Here is a 22,116-nt window from a genome sequence, read left to right as displayed (position 1 = left end):
TGACAGGTTTGACAATGTAGTGAACATGATTGTATTTAATATTTCACTACACATTTTTCCTGTTTTTCCTAAGTTTAAAAATGTTGGTGACGTTTATCATGTTACTTCCTGGTTGGACTTGAGCAGCAGATGTGACATATGTAGAGGTAATTCAACTGTTACTTACCAACCATATTGTAAACAAAGTATATACAAACTATATAAATAGCACAATAGTTAGGATTTTATAAATAACAATACCTGATAAAAACTGCATTTGGTTAAATGATGGGTTAAACTGTTGCGTGTAAATTGTCTCGGCATTTTGGTTGGAATGTCGCACATTGATAGACGTAGACATCAAAAACTGCAACTTGACAGATAAATATTTACCACAGGTTCTATCCCACCAATTCTAGTCATAATTAGAAAAACATGAAAACCTGTCATGTGCGCTTTAAAAATGTTCATTTCGTAATTATCTAATCAATATGTCCTTTTCAACTTTTCAATTCCCACCTTCTTAATTTACAACAGAAACCTCCTCCCACATGGCTCTTTCTGACACTGGCTCAAATCTGCTGCTTTATTCTGATAAATGATGTGTTAAGTCAAAATGAATAGATACATGTAAAATAATGCTGTTGGATAATAGTGATGTACTAAAGAGTGGAGCCTGGCAGTGTCGGTGTGTGTGTCCCCAGACGAGTGGACTGTAAGTTTTGATGATGTCTGCAGCTGTAACGTTGAAAGATGAATTTATCTCTCATCTATTCTTCCCCGTCTAGATTGTATCAGGATTAACTGTACCTCCAGTAAGTCAATGTTCACATTCTTCTCTCTTCTCTAGTCTCTTTTGTTCCCAGATACATAACATTGTTTTAGCCGCTGTGTTGTTTCTTAGCAACCTTGTATGCAATTGTTCCTATACTGTCAGATAATCCCTGTATCCTCAGGCTAAGTGAATTCAATCAGGCCAGTGAGTTGTGTCTGACTTGCATCAAATAAGGGGGAAAACATAGAGTTTAACATACGGTACAACGTAAACAGAGATACAACAGTTTTGCTATGATTGTGGTCATTTCTAGTACAGAATAAGACTTATTATCAAAGCAAAAAAAGTTGAAAGAGTGTGTACATTATTTGTTACATTATATATATCTATTTTTTTTTAAGTTTGCAAACACTTTCTGTTGTAGTTAAACAAAGAGAGCTATTATCATATTACATTTTTTATAAGCCACAGTAAAGTTACTGCTTCATAATTCCCAATGATTCCAGTTGATTTGGACCTGGTTCTACGCTTGATGCCCTGCCACCCAAAGTCCTTAGTGACCCTTTAAGGCCGTAATAAGACTAGCTAATGTTATATTCTGATATCTTGTATTATTAGTGCTAAAATTATGAGTTTCCTGATTATGGAATTCCAACTTGTATTTACTTTTTATATAATGTCTTATCTTTGGCATTGGTATTGTCTGTGTCTTAGTTACATCGGACTAAAAACAGCAACAGTAAAAGCCATGATTACCAGCAGTCCTAAATATAGAGTACTGGACATTTGGAATTAACAAACCTTTGCAACAATAACTCTGATGCTCCGTAAAAGGCAGGTATTTTAGACATGGATGATTTCCTTGTCCTCTTCTCTCCTGCACTAGTTTGTTTCTCTGGTGTTTTAGTGTCTCACGCCGGCTGTAAATTGATGAGGCCATTCAAGGCACAGAGGAAATACAGAGCGTGATTTTATTATTCTCATTAACCTGCCTCACCGAGCAGAAAGAAAGGGATGGAGAGGGAGGGGAGGCGAGTCCATCTTGTTCTGGAGGATCACAAATATATGCTTTGGTTGTGTGTGTGTGTCAGAGTGCAATATTTTGGGAGGTAAATATCCTTGACATTTATTATTCAAGAAGTGTGATGAATTAGTAATTACTTTCGAATTTAGAATGTGTGAGGCTCGCTGCTGTTTAAATGTTGTACACCCATCAGCCAGAACATTACGGCCATCTGTGTAATGAAGCAGTCCTTGTGCAATAATCTGTCTGGGATACATTCTTACAGACTGCCAGAAACAGCACTCATGTACACAGTATAGTAGCCCACTTATAGGATTTTGGCACATAGACCAGCCTCCAGTCTCAATTGATACGGGGTATGGGGTAGATTCAGACTTGGGTAGATAATTGAAGAAACTTTACTATTACGATAGGATACAGCACTTTACTTACTTCTTTCCAATGTTGTTTTTAACTGCAAATGACAAATAAACTAAACAAAAACTGAACTGGCATCAGTACAGGAGGTTACATGAAGTCAGTTTTCTCATTAGACTCGAGTCTTCTGCTCACTTTAGTATCGTTGACAAAATTGCACACCATAAGCTGGACATGTAAATAGCTACATCTGACTTAAATAAGGGAAACTAGATATGCAGACAAGTACCTTTTATCCAGTAACAGACCAAAGGTTAAATATAAGCTTCTAAATAAAGAAATGTATGTAAAGAATTTGATGAGGAAGAATAGCAACTGGTTTGCAGGAGCTAATGGGGATCTTAATAAACTAAACTAAACTGAACTAAATGTAGAATGCATGTTCAACAGTTGCAAAACCAGTTGACATTGGCAATACATAATGAAGCTTAGCAGAAAGTAGTCGAACAAAGAAGAGTGCAACTTTTGATAAAATCACGCTTACAGCAATAGATGAATTTAGCTCTTATCAGATTGTTGCACTCATGTTGTATACTAGCAGAGCTAGAGAAAGCTTTAACCCATAGCCTGTTATTGAATGTAAAATTACATCAGTAGAAAGCAACTGTTTTCCAGGCCTATATTGTGTATATCATACTTGAAGGTCATTGCCTGCTGAGAATCACAGATACACTCCCCCGACCTGCAGACGCGCTGCTGTGAGACACCTCCTTCTTAACACCTCTCTAAATGCTAAATAGCATTGTTCAAGCGTCTTGTTTGCGTATGCAAATAAAGAAGCTCAGAGCCCTAATTCTCCTTTCCGAATGCTTTAAAAGGTCATTGGTGGTTTGTGATGAAAGCGTAAACTCATAAACTGTGCAAACACTCGTCAGCAGTCCCAGTCATGTGCTGTAGGTGGCAATGAGTTGAGTTTTGTTTGTTCCTCTAATGTGCTTTTCTGTTGCCATAACACTGTAACTGCAATTTACAGATGAAAAGAGGAGAGAATGAGACAGGGACAGAGCGAGGTTCTGACACTTACATAACACTGCAGCGAGTGGTGACTCTTACGCTTAGATCTAAGAAGCAAAGTGTATTACAGATAATGACCAAAGACAAGCCCTCATGTGAAATTAGCATTCATCTGATGTTTGCTTACTTACTGTGCTGTGCAACAGTCTCAGGCAGTTTGTACTGGCTGTAAGAAGGATATCATCAGCGTACAAAAGTCTAAACACATAAGCACCAGCTGATGTCATCAATACTGTTATTCTCATCTGAATTCAAACAATGCTAAAGACTATTATTTATCATGGAGTTTTTTTTACTGCAGAAAGATGCAATGTGCCCCAGATGTGCCTTTGCTTTGAGCCTGGTTATTGATTATTCCATTGAACTACAAAATCTATATTCTGTTCAAAAAAGAGAAAAACGTTAATCAGTAGTCATTAGTATTATTGGTCCATATCTCAATAGGAGTGGAATCAAATTAAATAGATGTCATTAATATTGCCGTTATTACTCATGTGGTTGATTTGGCTGCAGTGGAGTGTGTGTTTTAGGGCTCCAGAATCAGGTCAGGTATTTGCAAATGTCAGATTTATTTTACACAACAATAAACTGTAGTTAAAAATAGCTTCATTGAATCAACATAAAAAACTAGCTCTGAAATCCAACAAGGGAAAGTAGAAACAGCACTTCTCTGCGGCTTCAAACCTAATTACGTCAGTGGAGGATGTTTAATTGAACTTCTTGGAGAGTGTGTTAAGCCCGTTCCACTCTCCCACACAAATAGTTAACATTAATGATTTTCCCCTGTGTTATTTTGGTCCTTAGTTTTTTCCTAATGAATGTGTGTTGTCAGGCGTGCCGCTAGGGTCCGCTCTGTGGATGAAGGGTTTCTGCAGTGACTCAAAGAACACATCACTGTCAATTAGGACCTGTGCTCCCCAGGCGTCCGAGCCGTCCGATGGGAATACTGCCACTAATGCTTTAACACTGCTAACAGCCGCCCAATGACAGCTGACCAAGAGTATCTGACTCGCCACGGCTACAACCGGAGTAAATGTAGTGCAAATTTTAAATAATATTGTCAACGTCAATGTTTTGAATATATTCAGAATTTCAATCAAGTACCGTTTATTGTTTAAAGTTTTAAAACATGTTACAAAAAGAGCTGATAAGGGTATATTTCAAATGTGTCTGATATTTAAACACCAATTGAAACGTTTAAAGACACATGTTTGAACACATTTCTGTTGGATTGAGAATAAATCATGATTGATGCAGAAAGTAGCAGTCGCTGTGAAGGCCAACAAGTTGTGTTAGCGATTACAAATTCTGAAATATGAATAAGGCAAGGCAAGTTTATTTGTAGAGCACAATTCATACACAAGGCAATTCAAAGTGCTTCACACAACAGGGGAATGTGAATAAATCCTCATCTAAAACAAGAATCCCATGTATTTTAGTTTGAAGGTCTAAACTTCAGGATTAGCAAATGGCACAAGGATATTTTGTTAATAGCACAGAATTATATTAGCAAAGAAAGAGCAGGACTGCATTTTACTAATTAATCCAAATTGCTTTTTTGATTTGGTTGAGCTTAATCTTGTGCTTGCTAACGTCTCCCTGACATTCATACTTTCAAGGAAACATGTAATGCTAAATCAACTTCAATGAGCTTTTAAACTTGTTGCAAAGCTGTTTCCTCAAAGTTGTAGTTTGATTGATTCACGCATGTTTGAGTAATCCTGTGGCTCGAGTACTCAGAGAATTCCTGTTTTCACCTACCCCCATCTCCGCCTCACTTAGATGTGATTATTGGAAAATTCACAAATAGTCACTATGAATCAGTTCTGCAGTTTTAAACAGGAAGTCAATCCGTTTCTATCACTAATCCAAGATCAACAATGCAGTTCAATACTAAGTACCTGAAAAACCATGATACATCCCCTTTAATGCAGAGTTTCTTAACATTTTTAACCTCATGGCCTGGCATTTTTGTACAAAGTAGTCTGGGGCCCACTCAAATATTAAATGTGTTATATTTTACTGAGGAGGTGCTTGTGGCCTTACTTGGACCCCAGGAAGAAAAAAGTCTGTACTGGTAACTAATGGGGACCCAATCAATCAAGCAATCGCCATCGGCCGTTGTTTGGTCTGTGCCCTCTCCACCTGTGCGAGGGTCTGCGTTTGACCTGGTCTCACCAGTGTGCGCCTGTCGTTCAGCCAGTCGGGCTGATTGACTGGATAATCACATCTTCTCATGCTGTTCCCCTGAGGCCTGGAGGCAGTGGAGCAAAGAGCCCAGTGCAGATCCATCACTGCAGAAGGGCAGCGCTGGGGAGCAGGGGACAGCAGCCACTGGTCCTGATGTGTGCAGAGCTGCGGGGGCTTCACTGCAGGATAAAGAGCCAAAGTCAAATGCGCAGTGGGGGTTTTACTATTGAAATGTGCAGCCCATGATAGATCTGTGTTTACTTAACTCGATGGAGGGCAACATGGGGCTGTACGGCGATAATACAGTCATGACAGATGCTACGAGTGTCTTTGGTAAAGGATGTCAGATGTTAGACTTTTAGTATTACCATTTTTTTCAATGAACTCTCCAAAAAATAAAACTTGCATTTTCATTTGCACATTTAGCCAAATTCAAATTTGTTCATTTTCACTAACTATTGTTGATAAAGGAGGATGTCTCACAACAGCGAGGTGTTGCGGTCTTAAGATGTACGTGAATACACTTACATGGAGTGGTTTGGGGTTTTTGAGTTGATTTTCACGCATATCATTTGTAAGTAAGCTTGATATTGCTCAGTTAGGATCACACTCTATGGCCACAAATGTATCACACAAGTGTAATTCAACTGAGATTCATTGTGAATAAAGAAAAGAGTGAATGCAGTATGAAATGGCCAAGGCTGTACAAAGTGTAACATGGTGTCCAGTGCTTTTCATGGTTATATTCTGCCCCCCAGTGGACGATTTAGGACAGGCGTTCAAAACATTTTACTCCCCAATTGATTTTAAATGTTGAACAAATGCAAGTCAGACACAAATGTGCAGCGTTCAAAGTCAAATAATTTCTAAATTGCAACTCTACCCTGTCTTATTTCAAATATCTCTCACTTTCTCTGTTTCTTCCACTGTTTAATTCTGTCTCTCATTGTCCCAAACCCTGTGTTGTTCTGTGTTAACCGCTGTGTGGACTGTCCTGCAGGCAAAGGCCCAGAGACTATATTTGCGGGTCAGAATTTGAACGATAATGAGTGGCACACAGTGAGAGTGTACAGGAGGGGCAAGAGTCTCAAACTGATGGTGGATGACCTGCCGCCAGTGGAAGGTACTTTTCATTGTGGTTTCTGTTTTGTTATTTGGTTACTACAGTAAAGCATCCAGTTCCACTATGCATAGTCTTTTGCCAGCCATTTGAATATTCATGTTAATTAATGTAATTCATATTTTTGTTAGATTTTATCAAAACAAATACATTTTAATATCAGTGTTAAGCCAATAACGTAAAAAAATAAGTATTTGGTATTTATTTATATTTATTCATCTAGTTATTTATTTATTTATGTATTTATTTATTTATTGGTTTAGCCTCATCAGCTTTCAATTACTAGTCTTCCTGTTGTCCATAAAAACTGCATCAAAATCAAATCAGTAACATTAGCTTTCCTACAATACAAAATATAAAACAGTCAAATAACAACACAAACTATTGATACAGAATCCTTGCAACATAATATTCAACAAGGTTCATGATACTGTTTTGTTGTAAACACTTTTGACAAGAAGAGTCTGTTACTTATGTTCCTGCTGAGGCACTAAATATCACTCTTCTCTTCAGAGTTCGACTGTGAAACGGAATGACTAAAACACCAAAGATGACGTGCTGAGTGACATTTGTGTCGTCACAATATGTCACAATCAGTTAAAATAATAAGCCTATTGAAATTTAAAGATGCTCAACACTTAACTTATTACAGTGGGATGAATCTGTTAACCAGTATTGTGGATGTCCCACTCTCTTTTCTTTACTTTTTAAATTGTTTTGGCTCATGAATCTATATGTAATGTTTTCACACTTTTTTATATTCATTCTTGAGTAAGTACAAATATAACTCTAGAGGTGATACATTCATTCATATTACCAGTTGTCTTCAGTAATGTTAAGTAAAATAAGGGCTGCTTTTATAACGTCTCCCCCATGACTTCTCCCTCCCTCGTGTGCGCTCCTAAAGGTCAAATGGCGGGCGACCACACTCAGCTCGAGTTCCACAACATCGAGACGGGCATCGTCACAGAGAAGCGCTTCATGTCCACGGTTCCCTCCAACTACATCGGCCACATCCAGAGCCTCTCCTTCAATGGCATGGCCTACATCGACCTGTGCAAGAACGGCGACATCGATTACTGCGAGCTGAACGCCATGATAGGATACAAGAACATCATCGCCGACCCCATCACCTTCAAGTCTCGCTCCAGTTACGTGACGCTGACCACACTGCAGGCCTACTACTCCATGCACCTCTTCTTCCAGTTCAAAACCACTTCGTCTGACGGCCTCATCCTGTACAACAGCGGGGACGGGAACGACTTCATCGTGGTGGAGCTGGTCAAAGGGTAAGAGACGTGAACGTAGGCGGCACTTTTTCACTTGTTGCAGGTGAAAACAACAGACTCATCTTGGGATGTGTGGACACTACAGCAGAAACATCTGAGTGATTTAAATGTTGTCCAGATTGTGAAAAATGTGATTGTTTCTTCGTTTTATCGTATTTTCCATACTATAAGGTGCACCTTTTTTGTGCACCTTTTTTCATAGTTTTGGCCGGGGTGCAACTTACACTTATATTTATACTTATACTCGACTTATATGATATATTACTTAGTTATTTTCACACTTGCAACTGCATTTCATTTGCCTGACCAGCCATTCCCAACACGTTTTGGCAAACTACTTATCAAAACTGTGTGTGGGTCTGGGGCTCGACTGCTGCGTTTCAATTTCTAGGGCGGAGTTTAGAGCAGAGACAGACTCAATCACATAAACCCAGAAGTGACGCAAAAAACGCAACATGCTTAACCGGATATTACGTAGCCCATGTCAACAAGGCGTGTTCCGCGTTATCCGTCGCAGAAAATGTCTCCTGAATCGCGATGACGCCCTTTGTATAACCGCACGTTCATCACGGCGAGTAAAGCGGACTTTCCTGATTGATCAAACCGAAGTGAGAGCAGAAGTAAACACTCGGGTCACGAGCCGGGTCACGAGCCGGGTCCGCCATCTTGAATGTTTTGGAACGGGGGTGAAGAGCTACTTCCGTATCTCAGTGTGACGCGTTAAAACCTCCGACTGGGATTGGATAGGTAAACGGATTACCGACGATTTCATTGGATCTGACTCCGATTCCAGACCCTTACGCATTTGAACAGAATGGGCTGGTGGGTCAGGCAAGCATTTCATACTCCAGTGCAACTTATATAGGTTTTTTTCATCTCTAATATGCATTTTTTTGGCTAGTGCGACTTATACTCCAGTGCGATTTATAATACGGTAACTGTGCCTGATCTTCTCGTGTTTTAAACTGGCCCATGGAGAGACAGAACAATTGAAACCAAAAATAACTATAAATCCAGAAATAAAGCTAGATTAATAACAGGATGAAGGGTGCGTTCACACTTGTCCAAGTCTGGTCCGGGTTTAAGCACATTTTAGTTTTGGATGTGGACTTGGTTTGTGCCTTTTTCAGTCCAGATTCCGTGTTTAGTTCCAGTGTATTTGCAGTTTTGATATAGTATGCATGTGTGCAAGTGTGAACGCACCCTAAACCAGGACTAGAAAAGACCAAACCAAGTCTACATCAAAACCAAACCAGGACTGTTGGTTCTGAGCATCACAGACTGTTGTGTACTATGACCTGTACATACCTGGTAATACAATGCATACACAAATCTACAATGTTTACCATTCAACTTTCCTCTCTTTAAGGGCAAATTTCACAGACAATGAAATGAGTATTTTGACTTCATTTTCCCTCCTAGTTTCACGGTCTTATCAGTCATTTGCCAGACAATTTTCTGAAACAGCTTCTGGCAATAATAGATATTTTTCATCTCCTTCAGGCTCCGCAAATGACAGCCAACTTGAGAGAGTGAATTATAAATAATTAAGAGTCAAATAGACCAGAAATTGCCTGAATTTTCAAGAGAATATATGGCCTTACGAGATCTAATAAACATATTTTCTCCAGGTACCTCCACTATGTATCCGACTTGGGGAACGGAGCTCATCTGATCAAAGGCAACTCTAACAAACCTCTGAATGACAACCACTGGCACAACGTCATCATCTCCAGAGACACCAACAACCTGCACATGGTCAAGATCGACACCAAGATCACAACACAGGCCACCACTGGGGCCAAAAACCTGGACCTGAAAGGTGACTCACTGCACGTACTATGTTTTTAAGAATACAGGGATATTTGGATGGTTGAAGTGAGCAGTGACGAGCTGGTGGATCTTTGCAGTGTTTGTTGCGGTTAATCGTGTCCTACTGGGCCTTTGTCTTCATCTATTCAACATTTCAAGGAGGGACATTAGTGGGAGGATTCTTCAGAAAATATAAATAAAACACCAAACATTTTCTAAATGCCAAATATTTAAGACATTCATATATCATGTTTATTATTCACATATTCATATAGTTTAAAGGTAAACAATGTAACTTTTCCGATGGAGGGTCGTGTCAGTTGTTGTTTTTCCTGGAATATTCCACAGTACGGCTTTAAACATAAATATATATATCTCCATCTACATGTCAGATCTGTGGAGAGGGGACCCAGCTCACAGTAAGAATACATGTCTGTACGATAAAGCAATAAAACACCAGTAAATGCATGATATACGGTAGGTTTGGTGACCTAATGCATCTCCATGGAAACAAACAGGTGGTGTTTTGCCTCCTCAGAAAAGTTACGCTGTACACCTTTAATTGCTGTAACTTTCATGAACATTTGGATATTCAACCCTCACACACAGAATTTTCAAGAACAATACACTGTATGAATTGCATACATTTAATATAAAAAGTGTTTCCATTTTATTATCCAATTCCAAAACTAAACTGGAATGGAAATAGAGTTGGTTTCTCTTGTGAGTGGAGCATCTACAAATGGGCTGAGTGGGATATTTATGTGTGCCCTTCAAATTACATAAAATTAAATCATTTGATCTAATTTGATCTAATTGGCTGTCTTGTGATGCTTTTGATGATTTTGTTCTCTCTCTGTGTCATTATCACTATTTTCGGTTTTGTTCTGGACATTAAAAAAATGAAAAAAAGAAGAACAAAATTATATAGACATACATTTAGATATATAGTGTCTTAACTCTGTAAAATATTAGTTGATACTCTCTTGAAAAAAGTATATTGCACAAGATCATTAAAGGTCAGTCATATTTACTCTGCACATGTATAATTGATCACTTTATGCTGAGAATGAAGACAATTTAACTCCATCACTGTTTTCATTGTAGTGATGACCTCGCTCCACCAGAGGGCAGTATTGACACGTGTCTTTGAACACACAGGGAACCTCTACGTTGGCGGAGTGTCCAAAGAGATGTACAAAGAGCTGCCCAAACTGGTGCATGCGAAGGAGGGCTTCCAGGGCTGCCTGGCCTCAGTGGACCTAAACGGACGCCTCCCAGACCTCATGTCCGACGCACTGGACTGTGTGGGCCAGATCGAGAGGGGCTGTGAAGGTGAGGCACAGCAACCAACACACTCTAAAACAATGAGGAAAACAAGGTCAACACAACAACACATGAAGATGAAGGTCAAGAGAAGGAACTGCCGTAGTGAAAATATGGACGTTTTCTGCAGTGTCTCAAAAGGCTATGTTTAGTGTATGATTTATAGTTAGTTTATTTTATGATTTAGTAAAGTAAAACGTGCACCCAATCACAAACTTTGAAATCATTCATAGGTGCAAACTTTAATGACAATGTTACTAATTATCTACGTTTAATAGTAGTTCTAATACTAGATGATTCCACAATGATAAGAATACATGGTTTATTTGATAACTATGTGGTCTTACACTAGTTCTGATACAGATCAGAAGACTATTTAAAAAAAATATTCTGTAAATAAATAGTCTGATTTATGTGACTTTTTTACTCAAATCTACTTTTTCACAGTTTCACTATTAAGTACTATCTATCATCTGGGTATGTATTGTTTGAAAACCCTATAAACCGAAGACTACAATAAAATCTCCTCTTGACGTAGTGCATCTTAAATTCCTTTAATATTACCGTATATTTCCGAGGCCACATCCAGAAACAAAGCTCTCATGTTTATAATTTGAATTGCATGTTATTGATAATATCCAGTGCATTATGAATAACACAAGAGCCAGATTTCCTCCTGTGTTTTCCTCCTGCGTTTGGCCTCAGACTCGCAGACACACACAGTGAGGCCCCCCCTAACCTGCGGCTCATAATTGAACCCTTTGTGTCAGTGTCTGTGTTAGTATACTCTGCTCCGTGGCCCTCGCACGCCATCATTTCTGTTACACTTGGCCGTAATCTGATTATTCTCTCTGCCATATTTGTATTGCCACTGTTGTTTCCTATTTTGTATCTGAGAGTTTGCCAGGAGCTATTCTTTTGAATTATGTATGAATCCTTTGTTGCATGCATGAATATTATACAGCCAGTCTAATGTGACTACCACATCCAGAGACAATATTTGATTTATTTCTTCTGTGTCACTTAGTCTAATTTTACAATTCATCTCCTCTTTTGTATTGAGTGAGCGACTTATGAGCTATTCAGTTCCCCCTATTTCAAATGTAATCAGTTTTCTAACATAACGTAGCTCTGTCGGACGTGCTGAGTTCATTGTACCACTCTGGCTGTCAGACTGAATAGAAAAGAGTTTGTATGAGAGAGCGTTGTGGAATGGACTCAGTTTAAGTAGCATTATAGCTTTCGATAGTAGTACAATAGAGCGGTCCGTGGTTGTGAATATGGGAAACGGAGTGAAAGGTTTGTCCCAAGTGCTTAGTGTTCAGGTCACTGCAGGTCGGAGTAGAGTTTGAGTTTCTTGTTGGCAACTTGAGGTAGCCTTGAGGGCAAGTGAAGTGAAGTTTTCAGAAGCTAAAAATGTGCCTAAAAATCATTTATGTATTGCAAAATTAACTTTTTTGAGCTTTTAATCATGAAAATGTTGTTGTTTCCCATGACAATAATACATTTGTTAGTGGTTCAGGTAACTTTTTTTATACTTGCAGAATTGGTGGTTAGGCTTCCATACATAGATTATATAAACGATAAAAATAGATATAGAATAAAATTATAGGTTACAACAAATTAGTGTTCCAGCAATTTTAGACATAAAATCATAAAAATCATACAGTTTACAAATGATACATGATGATTTGATGTACCCAGAAAATTATGCCACTGTCAGTTAACCTTTTTCTAAATTAACCAAATTTAGCTGCAATAAACAAAGAGCACTTACTTAAGTCCCAAAGTATTTTAAAAGACACACAGTCCCAGCTATACTCTTTCAGTTTCTGGACAGGGGTTTTTAGTCCCTAAACAAATTGCTTTAAAAAAAAAAAAAAGCTTTCCAGCTGCTATTCCCTTGATGAACAGAATGTAAATTATTTAGCCTTTTTTAACAGGTTTTTGCTTTTCTCTTTTAACTTAGCGCCAAAATGCTCGTTCACAGACTGGGTCTCTCGTTGCGCTGAGCCTCATTCATAACGTTTCACCAGCATTGTTCTACTCACATGGTCAAAGTGTCTTATGATAATACATCCACCTGACGCAGAGCTCTCCTCCTCTCATCTCCACCTGCTCAGTCCTCTATTACAGCGAGTGGTCACACGCTCTCACTCGCGCAAATCTGCCTGATCCTGCAGCATTTGACCCGTAATCCTGTCCGCCATAGGTCTCTAGTCAGGGCTAAGACGGGGGCCGACGGTGCGGCTCTCCTCCAACCCATTTACCCATCAGCCCACCGGGTAAATCCCCATATGCCAGTTCACCCTTGCCTGTCACTCAGTGAATACGATTGTTTACATTTTTATGTGTTAAAGGCGGTATGGACGATTTTTCGGCGATTTGAGAACACAGGCGGAAGTGCGCATGCGCACTCCCCGTGCGGACTGATACAACACACACGTGCGTTTGTTTATCAGCGCAACGGAGCGCATCGCATCTCTCGTCTCCCGTAGATTTCTGTCCACTTCTGCGTCAGCTCGAACTGTCTTTCTCCGTCTTCATTTTGCCCCGTACACTGAGTGAACTATATTATGATAGATCCATGCGCTTAGGCACGCGGAAACGTGGGGACGAACCGCACGCAGCTGCAGGTGAGCGATAGGTGCATTTTATGATTGATACGTGACAGGACAAATGATTTATCCACACCACGAGGAAATATGATTAAAAAAAATGCTGAAAAATATCGTCCATACCACCTTTAAGTATATTTTCATTTTTGTTGGATTTTTCTTTTGTACGCAGTGCAGATTTTCTGAGACCCTTGGAGCAGTTCGCAGTTGTGCACGTGCTCAGCTTAGATGGAACAGTGATCATGTCTTGATTTTTTATTTGTAGAATAGTTACGCAGGAAAATTACAAGAAAGTGTAATATTAGTCACCGTAACAAAAAACTTAAATATGTTGATAATTTTAAGAACAGAATGTACTTATTTCAACAGTAAATCAGGAGAAAACAGGTATTAATTAGTTTTGCTCTGTTCCTGGATAAAAGGTTTAATCATCCTCCTTTGTATTTGGTTCTGTAAATGAATGGAAAATCATGCTTGTAATTACAGATACGGCCTCATTATTTTCCTCACTGTCCAAGTCAACTTAAATTAAGTTCCAAATCACATTATTATCAAGAATGGAAAAAAGTGAAAAAAATCCACAAAATATGCAGTTGCCAATTTGCACAGCACAGCATTTCAAATCAGTTTTGTTTTAGTTTGTGCTATTGCAGAAGATTTGATTTGATAACATATGGGTTTCAGAGAGGTGAAAAAGTAGAACTGTTGCCATAGCAAAAGCTGAAGTTGAAAGCCATTTATATGCCAATTAGGCTATAATAATATATATATATATATATATAATATACTAAAATTGACTTGCAATACATGTGAATTCATCCTGTGTCGTGCACTAATGCAATTTTCCCTGTCTGTGTCGACTCCAGGTCCAAGCACCACGTGTCAGGAGGACTCGTGTGCTAACCAGGGTGTGTGTCTGCAGCATTGGGAGGGCTTCAGCTGTGACTGCAGCATGACCACCTTCGGAGGGCCCCTCTGCAACGACGGTAGGACCACAAACTCCCCCCGACAACAATTAACTGTATTAAGTTATGTGTCACATTGAACTTTTAGGTAATTTTTGGTCACTATTTCTTCTTATTATTCAAACTAAAATGTCTTTAATACTGACACATTTGCTGGCTCAGGTATTGGTTCTAGGAAACAAGTTCAGGGTCAGGCCAGTGAATTAATGAAAAGCGACAATTCACTCTGGTTGTTGGCCCAGAACATCCCATATTATTTGACCTTTTTGACCCCTTAGAGTTGCCCCAGAGTTACTTGACCATTAGTCACAGTTTCACATCACATTTTGATAATTTATATGTGTTTTAAGGAAAGAAATATCTGCTTTTATCATCTGCTTTGGTAGCGTCATGTCGGTTGTCGGGACTGAAAACGCTGGATTGGTGCATCTCAGTTCAAACACACACATACATAATGAAAAGGATTCATTTCGAACTCAAAATGATGCATTCAAAACATGAAAGTGATTCAACCTCTCCTTGACGACACATGGGTTCATCATACTCTACAGTAGACAGTAAATGACTACATTACATTTGCAAGTCATCTGGAGAAAAATAAGAAAAGAAAACAATTTTGTAGTTTTAAACGCTATGTGCATTAATCTCTATTTGGGTCCAAAACTGGTTGGTTAGTTTGGTGGACTGTTGCCATCCTTGTTTAGCCGCGAGTGCACTGTTCTTATTACTTTGGCTCCTTTTGAAAATGCACTCTCCACTTTCTTACGCAAAATCAGCACTGTCTGGGATTGTATTGGTCATTATAATATACTTGTGCACAATACAGAGTGCACCACAGCTTTAGGAGGAGAGGAGCGAGTTGGCACAGAGGCGGACGAGAGCTCCATAAATGTTAATGCATTCTTTGTCACTTGTACCAGCTTGATAAGGTCCATCTTTTGTTATCGCCTCTGTGTTAATAGATTCCATTGCAGCCCTATAGCCGAACCTATCTGCGGCGCATGATAACACTAAAAGGATTCAGGTCCACGGATGTAAGTGTGACTCTCCCAATCCAAGGCGTGCATTGCTGCTACTCAGACCAAACTGTTTTTAAAATACATTTTCCTGTGAACCTGTTTTGAACCTCCTTTGTCAATGGTTAGAATGGGGGAATGCAGTTTAATTTGTATCGGCCTATACAGTAGGGCTGGGTGATACGACACAAACTAATCACAGTTTTTCCCCCTCAGATTACTTAACTCACAGTTTTTGATTATATTTTATTTTGTCTTATCAAAAGAAAAGAAAAGAAACATTAATTTCCTGAACTCAAATGTGACAGACTTTTAATAATTCACATTTACTAAAAATAATATGTTACATTTCTTCTAACAAAGCCTGCGCTCCAAACCACATGCTTTTTACTGGCAGGCAAATCATTGAAGATTAGAAATGACTCGAATCTCGAGTTTGATTAAAATTAGTTTAATTGCACAGCCAGTGGCGGCTGGTGATGCAAAATATTGGGGGGGGGGCTATTTGATATTACTGTGGTTTTTGTTTTTTTTATCTCCAGAAGTGAATATTTTACATTGACTGTATAAATACACATTTACAACTGAATTAATGAAGTAAACAAACTTTATTTCAACTTTTGGTAATGGTAATACTATGACTCAGAGGCAGATACCATTTATGAGAATACATTTGATATACATTTACACTTTATAAAATATCAGATTGTAAAGAGCAAAACAAAAATCTGTACCGTATAGTGCATAGTAGCAATTACTACATAAGAGACAATGAATAACACAAATAAATAAATTGGTGCCCGTTTCACAAAACAAAAAAGTGGCATTAGTTAACCTGAACTACCTTGAAGCCATTGCTGGAGTCTCTCTCTCTCTCTCTCTCTCTCTCTCTCTCTCTCTCTCTCTCTCTCTCTCTCTCTCTCTCGCTCGCTCGCTCGCTCGCTCGCTCGCCTCCGTCACAAAATTCTAAAGAATAAAGCTTAAAGAAAATAAAGTCTAAAGAATTCCGCAGACACTCAATGCCCAAATTCATTTAAATGGGGAAAACTAATACTTTTGAAAATTCAACAATTCTGCAAAAAGTACAAGTCGTTCAAATGTCAAACGTACTACTGCGAAAGCGATCACAATGAGGTATGACATGTTGAAATCGGTTGAAGCGTTAAGGAGTTGAATCTGGCTAAATGGAAAATCATGGAAAATATAATAATATTACGCAAACACTCAAAAAATTGGTGCCCGTTTCACAAAACAAAAAAGTGGCATTAGTTAACCTGAACTACATGTGTAAAATGTAAACATTGCTAGATGGAAAGTTGCTCTTAAAGACATGTCATTTATAGCATTCTTTCATGGGTTTTCTAATAACTAAAACATCTATTTATGGATAGAAGTTCAGCAATGTTTTCAGCGTTACCATTATCCAGCGTAATAAATAGATAAAAGCACTCCTCTTTGGTGTGTTTGCAGTGTAACGGACACAAGTGCTACACTGGTTCTACACATCAGACGTCTCATCGCCTCAGCCACTTTCATTTATCACGAATATAGTTTTTATTCACAGCCAGTACACAGTAAGGCATCCAAAGAAAAAGAAAGTGAAGGCACACAATGTCTTAAATAGAAGACCCATTCAGTTTCTGTCACATTGGTGGTTTTTCCACAGGTGATTTTATTTTCATTTTCCGCATGTCCGTTATGGCCTCAGTCCAGTCTTTAATCGTCAGGCGGCGTTTGTGTCGTACATTTTTTGTGATGGCCTTTTTCCCTGCTTCCTGAACTGTGTTCCAAAGATATTCATTTATTTGTCCTTGACAGGGGTTTTAGGCCCAAATACATAGTTCTGAAATTGAGTGGGATGGTGGTGTCAAAAACATCTGCAATGCTTGTTAATTTTTGTCCAATATTTTTGTGCAACAGGACAGTCCCAGAACACATGGTAATGATGAGCCTCCCGGCAACCACAATTTCTCCAACATTCCGCCCCTCCCTGTGAAAAATGAGCACTTTGACATGGTGGTGTAAAAAACAGGCCCCATTCTCTCAACAGAATTCCTTCCTCCAGTGTGAAGTACATACTTTATCCCACTCGTCATCCATCAAAACCAAATTAGCAGCTGTCCAGGTCAATGTATTTATAGACTCATAATTATTCCCCTTGAAAGTTCTGATTTAAATGACTTAATAACGATTTCAGTCAGAGGATTATAATAATTGTTTTGTTTTATTTCTTGGTTAAAATAACTCCTTATTTTTAAATACCTATAAAAGTCCTGTTTCTCCAAGCCAAACGATTATTCAACTTGGCATAAAATTATTGGCATAAAACTTTGACTTGACATGACTTATAAATGATTTTTGGATGAAAGTGGCATAAATTAGTTATTGTTTAACATGATATTTTCAATGTTACTGTGACGGGTCGATAAAAATGAATTTATTATGTGTAAAGACAATGGTCATCGTCTCCCACTCGTAACTGACAGACAGAAGGACTGAAAAGCAGAAAAGAGGGGAAGACCTGAGGTTCACGTAAATGAAAAGACGGAGGAAGGGAGCAGGGGGGATACATGAGATAGGGACAGGAAGAGGTGTGTGTGTGTGAGAGGTGTGGTCCTGCTCTCAAACTCAGGATAACTATAAACCTATCCTCATTAAAACTCCTCATTCCTCTCCTCATTTTCAGTTAGAAATAAAGATTACATTGTACAAAATGGCTCCATCTGGTCCATTTACTTCCTAAACTCTGCCTGGTTTCTGCTGGCGACCTAATGAAAGAATAGCAATAATTAGTATCCACTTCATTTGATATGTAAACATACTTTAATGATAATCTCATTCGCCATGGATCTGCTTAAAAAAAAAAAAAAGTGATGCAAGAAGTCTTTCTGTGCCAGGGAAAATCTAGAGGCAGCAGAAATGAAGAATTTTGAGATGGTTGGGTTTATCTGTGTTGATGGATTGTCATGGGTATAGAATGAGGAACGAGAGGAGGAGGAGGAGGGGGGAAGTAGGAGAGCAACGTTTCAGAGCAAAAAATATCACTTCTCACTTGATTGATTTGCATAAGCTGAAACCCAGGCACAATTTACAAGAGAGCAATAGGGTCTAGGGGAAAAGCAACTTACACACGATTTCTCTAGTGGCCACTGAAGCATCCTCATTTCACACGCTTCTGGATGTATTGTAAAGTGTCAATCTCGTATTATATGGAAACCAATCTCGCTGTGCCGTTTCAGTTGCATTACAAGTAGATGTAGAATGTAAACTAGGTCTGTAGGTCTGAAGGAGGGAACTAAAATATCCAAAGCGCAAACACAGTCACGGTTGTAAATGCTGTGGCGATATGAAAGAGGCATTTTGGAAAGATCCTGACCATTAAGTATTCAGTCATGTTGATGATAAGCATTTCATCTAGTACTGAAATTATGGTAAACACATACGGTAATTATTTTAAGTAGGGATATCAAATTTTAGAGTCACAGTTATTTTTATTATTCACGATTACTGCGATTTCAACTGTGAAATATTATTTCATTTTCTTTCTGACACAATCCTCAAGTGTAACCAGCTTTATGAACTCAAACTGAATAACAAAAACTTTCTGAAAGACAAAACAAAACTTTCTGAATAACAAAATAATGACAAAAAACACCAAATAAAAAGTATTTTAATTTTAGGCTTTTTAAAAAAAAAAATCTATCTTTTTATGATAGATTGAATTAAAAACCTTTTACATCTAAAATAGTCACAGTTATTATTTTCTAGTTCTTATAATGTGAGATTAATATTCTCGATTCTCGATTAACCAAATAATCTTGACATTCCTAAATGAATGTGAGTCTACATTTTTGAGTCTACATCCAACAACAAAAAAACAAAAGAAAAAACAATAAACAATAGATTTGAATGAAACACTGTCCTCAGATATGACACAAAACCTCAACAAATAGAAAGAGCATTTACCCTTTAACTAGACTATCTTCGAGGTTGGGTTGCACAATTTTTTAGATCAGATAAACCGATTTTGTTCTAGCTCAGCTCTAGTTTGAGGACATTAGAATATATTGGCGATTATGAGGCGTCACGGTTTTTCATTTTTTCATGACATTTGAAAGGATATGGCAACATTTTTCACTATTTGTTTCACTTTTAGTTGATCGGACAGATGATGAAACAATAATTCTTTCATACAAACCCTTATCAGCCATTTCAACCGCCCGCATTTCATCGCAACACCACACGCTTAACAATTAGACGATGTTCAATTAAAACGAGAATCCCCGGCAATGATAGATCACCATTTCAGCCATGATTTATGAGCGTGGACTTTCAAAGCTTAAGTTAAATTGTGTTATCTGTACCAAACTTTCTTCCCTTCAACCACTGGGAGTTGGTAATGCGCTCCACTTTTCATGGAGGTGCTGGTTGGCGTGTGCGTGAGGGACTCAGACTGCGCTCTAGACATCCCGGGGGGAGTTCTTGTAGTATTCTCCCATTGAGGCTAATGTGCCCGGGCAAATAGAATAGTGTTTTCTGTTGGACTAAACTGGGTCGGTGTGGATTGACGGGCTACTTTGGTGATGAGGAGGTCTGGCCTTCACGCAATTCTGGCCCTGCTTGGATGCGCCTTAAACTAGTCGTCAGTTACGGCTATTAGTGCCGTGTCAATATTTTATCAACAAAAGAGGTCACGAGTAGAACGAGTCTGCATCGTGTCTGCCCCAAGAGAAAGGATAGCGCTATTTTCACTTTGGAGCCAGTTTGTGCGCCCCGGGCAGTGGACGAGACAGGGTCAATTCTTTATTAGGCTCATACGAGTTTATTGTTAAGTCACCCAAGACGGTCGCTTGTGATTGGGGAGGATTTAAGTCTCACTTCATCACTTTAAATTAAATATTGACTTTTGGCAGTGTAGAGAGATGCAATGGGGATATTTCAGCGCAGGACTTTGGGGATTTGGTATCAGGCATGACATTTGAGGACAAGAAAATAACACACATTGTTTTGTCTTTAGGCAAAAGTAAGCAATTGTGTCTCTTATGCAGCAAAGATGGGAATTCCAAGGATTTGAGCGAGTTTGACAACCGAACAAAATTGTATTGTTAAAACTGGTCAGCTGGAGTTGGTATGATCTCAAAGTGGTAATAATAGAGAAACAAGCTATTGTAATCTAGAAAATGACATGAATATACACCAACATGCAAGCTTGTGTTAAAATAAAAGCTTAAATGCATCCATGTGGCCAAGGTGACTAGTATGCAAGCCAAAATAATTATTATAGTATTATGTGGTTATAGTTGGATAGTTGCTGATGGTTTGTTTAAATGAAATATCATCATCACATTGATTTTGCAGTGGCTTTATGAAAATGCAGTTGTAGATTTATCATATATATTGTGACACACGTTGACAGCTTTACTACTCTACTGCAGGCATTTTATTTTTCTCCCATAACATGCAAGTAATTGACCACTTTGTCTCGCTGAAATCCATAAGTAGTCCAGTTGTCCAAAGCTCAAGGCACAAAGCGCTGGGATAAACCATTGGCTGTCAATGGTAGGAAAATTGTGTCGGCACGATCACACTTTACTTTTCGTTCAGCCTTGTTTGAATCCAGCTCATGAGATACACTCAGCCAGTCTGGGAATATTTGGGTTTAAGTGTGTGGTGAACGCTTGGCCTCGCTTTGCGCATCAATTGTTCCCCCTGACACGAAAGGAGAAGTCCTATCAACCTCTGCCCTTTTACTCGTTACCAGTCCATTTTTATTCATGTATTTACATTTATCCTTTATTTTACATGGGGAAATATATATGAAAAAAACATGAATTAATACACAATGAGATGGGCAATACAGTATATGCAGTTGTTGTTTTGGAGATGTGCAAAATGTCTCTATTGTCTAGAACAATAAATAAATAAATAAATACATACATACATACGTACATTTGAAAAAAAAGGCTGCAGAATATAAATATAACAAACCTGGCAGCTTTAAAAAGACAGAGAGAACAATGTCATATATCTGCACTTTTTTGGGTTAATTTTACCCTCATGTTTAATGCAATAAACACTAAAAACCACATTAACAGGCACGTTTTAGCACATTTCTGATAAATTGCAATAACATCGTCATCAAGATTGTCCTCAAGAATATTGAGATGTTCATTTTTGTCATTAACGCCCTGCTCTATAGTTAGATTAAATCATTTGTTGGTCAAACATTGACACTTTAAAAATGAAACCAGTTTACATTTAGAAGCAGAGAGATAAATCATAGAGTCGTAGACCTGGCCATAAGCGCATACAAGAATGACCAACTTAAAGATTTGCATCTTGAACGTTATGCTTCATTTAGTCATATATTGTACACTACACAAGGATGCTATTTTAAAAGTGCAGATGTTTGTGAAATGACTGTACACCATGCCTCTAGGTCACAAATCTGTTTGTCTGTTTATGTGAAGTTTTATGCTATGACTAAATGTGCTTTTCATGCCATTAATGCAGTATGCCTCTGCCTGCAGCCATATATATGCACAACACATGTTAGCCTGTCCAGATGGGT

The 22,116-nt window shown here is 38.4% G+C and overlaps 1 protein-coding gene across 21 annotated transcripts in view; it reads left to right on the top strand.

The window, feature by feature from the left end:
- LOC140351099 (neurexin-1a-like) overlaps positions 1-22,116 on the top strand; it is a 313,779-nt gene that overhangs the window by 141,599 nt on the left and 150,064 nt on the right. For 14 of the 21 annotated variants that reach the window (XR_011925335.1, XM_072436770.1, XM_072436777.1 and 11 more), the window contains 6 exons: positions 768-794; positions 6,400-6,522; positions 7,427-7,808; positions 9,440-9,630; positions 10,782-10,955; positions 14,431-14,550. Coding sequence is in view for 20 of the 21 variants with exons in the window: in XM_072436770.1 (XP_072292871.1) it covers positions 768-794; positions 6,400-6,522; positions 7,427-7,808; positions 9,440-9,630; positions 10,782-10,955; positions 14,431-14,550 (1,017 nt within the window). In the remaining variant the exon portion in view is untranslated. The remainder of the gene's footprint in view (positions 1-767; positions 795-6,399; positions 6,523-7,426; positions 7,809-9,439; positions 9,631-10,781; positions 10,956-14,430; positions 14,551-22,116) is intronic. The other 7 variants (XM_072436782.1, XM_072436781.1, XM_072436779.1 and 4 more) reach the window with 1 other exon arrangement.

This window comes from Eucyclogobius newberryi, unplaced genomic scaffold, assembly GCF_026437365.1.
Source record: "Eucyclogobius newberryi isolate DKJ021-1_F unplaced genomic scaffold, fEucNew1.0.hap1 SCAF_8, whole genome shotgun sequence".
Lineage (NCBI taxonomy): Eukaryota > Metazoa > Chordata > Actinopteri > Gobiiformes > Gobiidae > Eucyclogobius > Eucyclogobius newberryi.
Note: the sequence above shows the minus strand (reverse complement) of the source record. Positions and strands in the feature narration are given on the sequence as shown.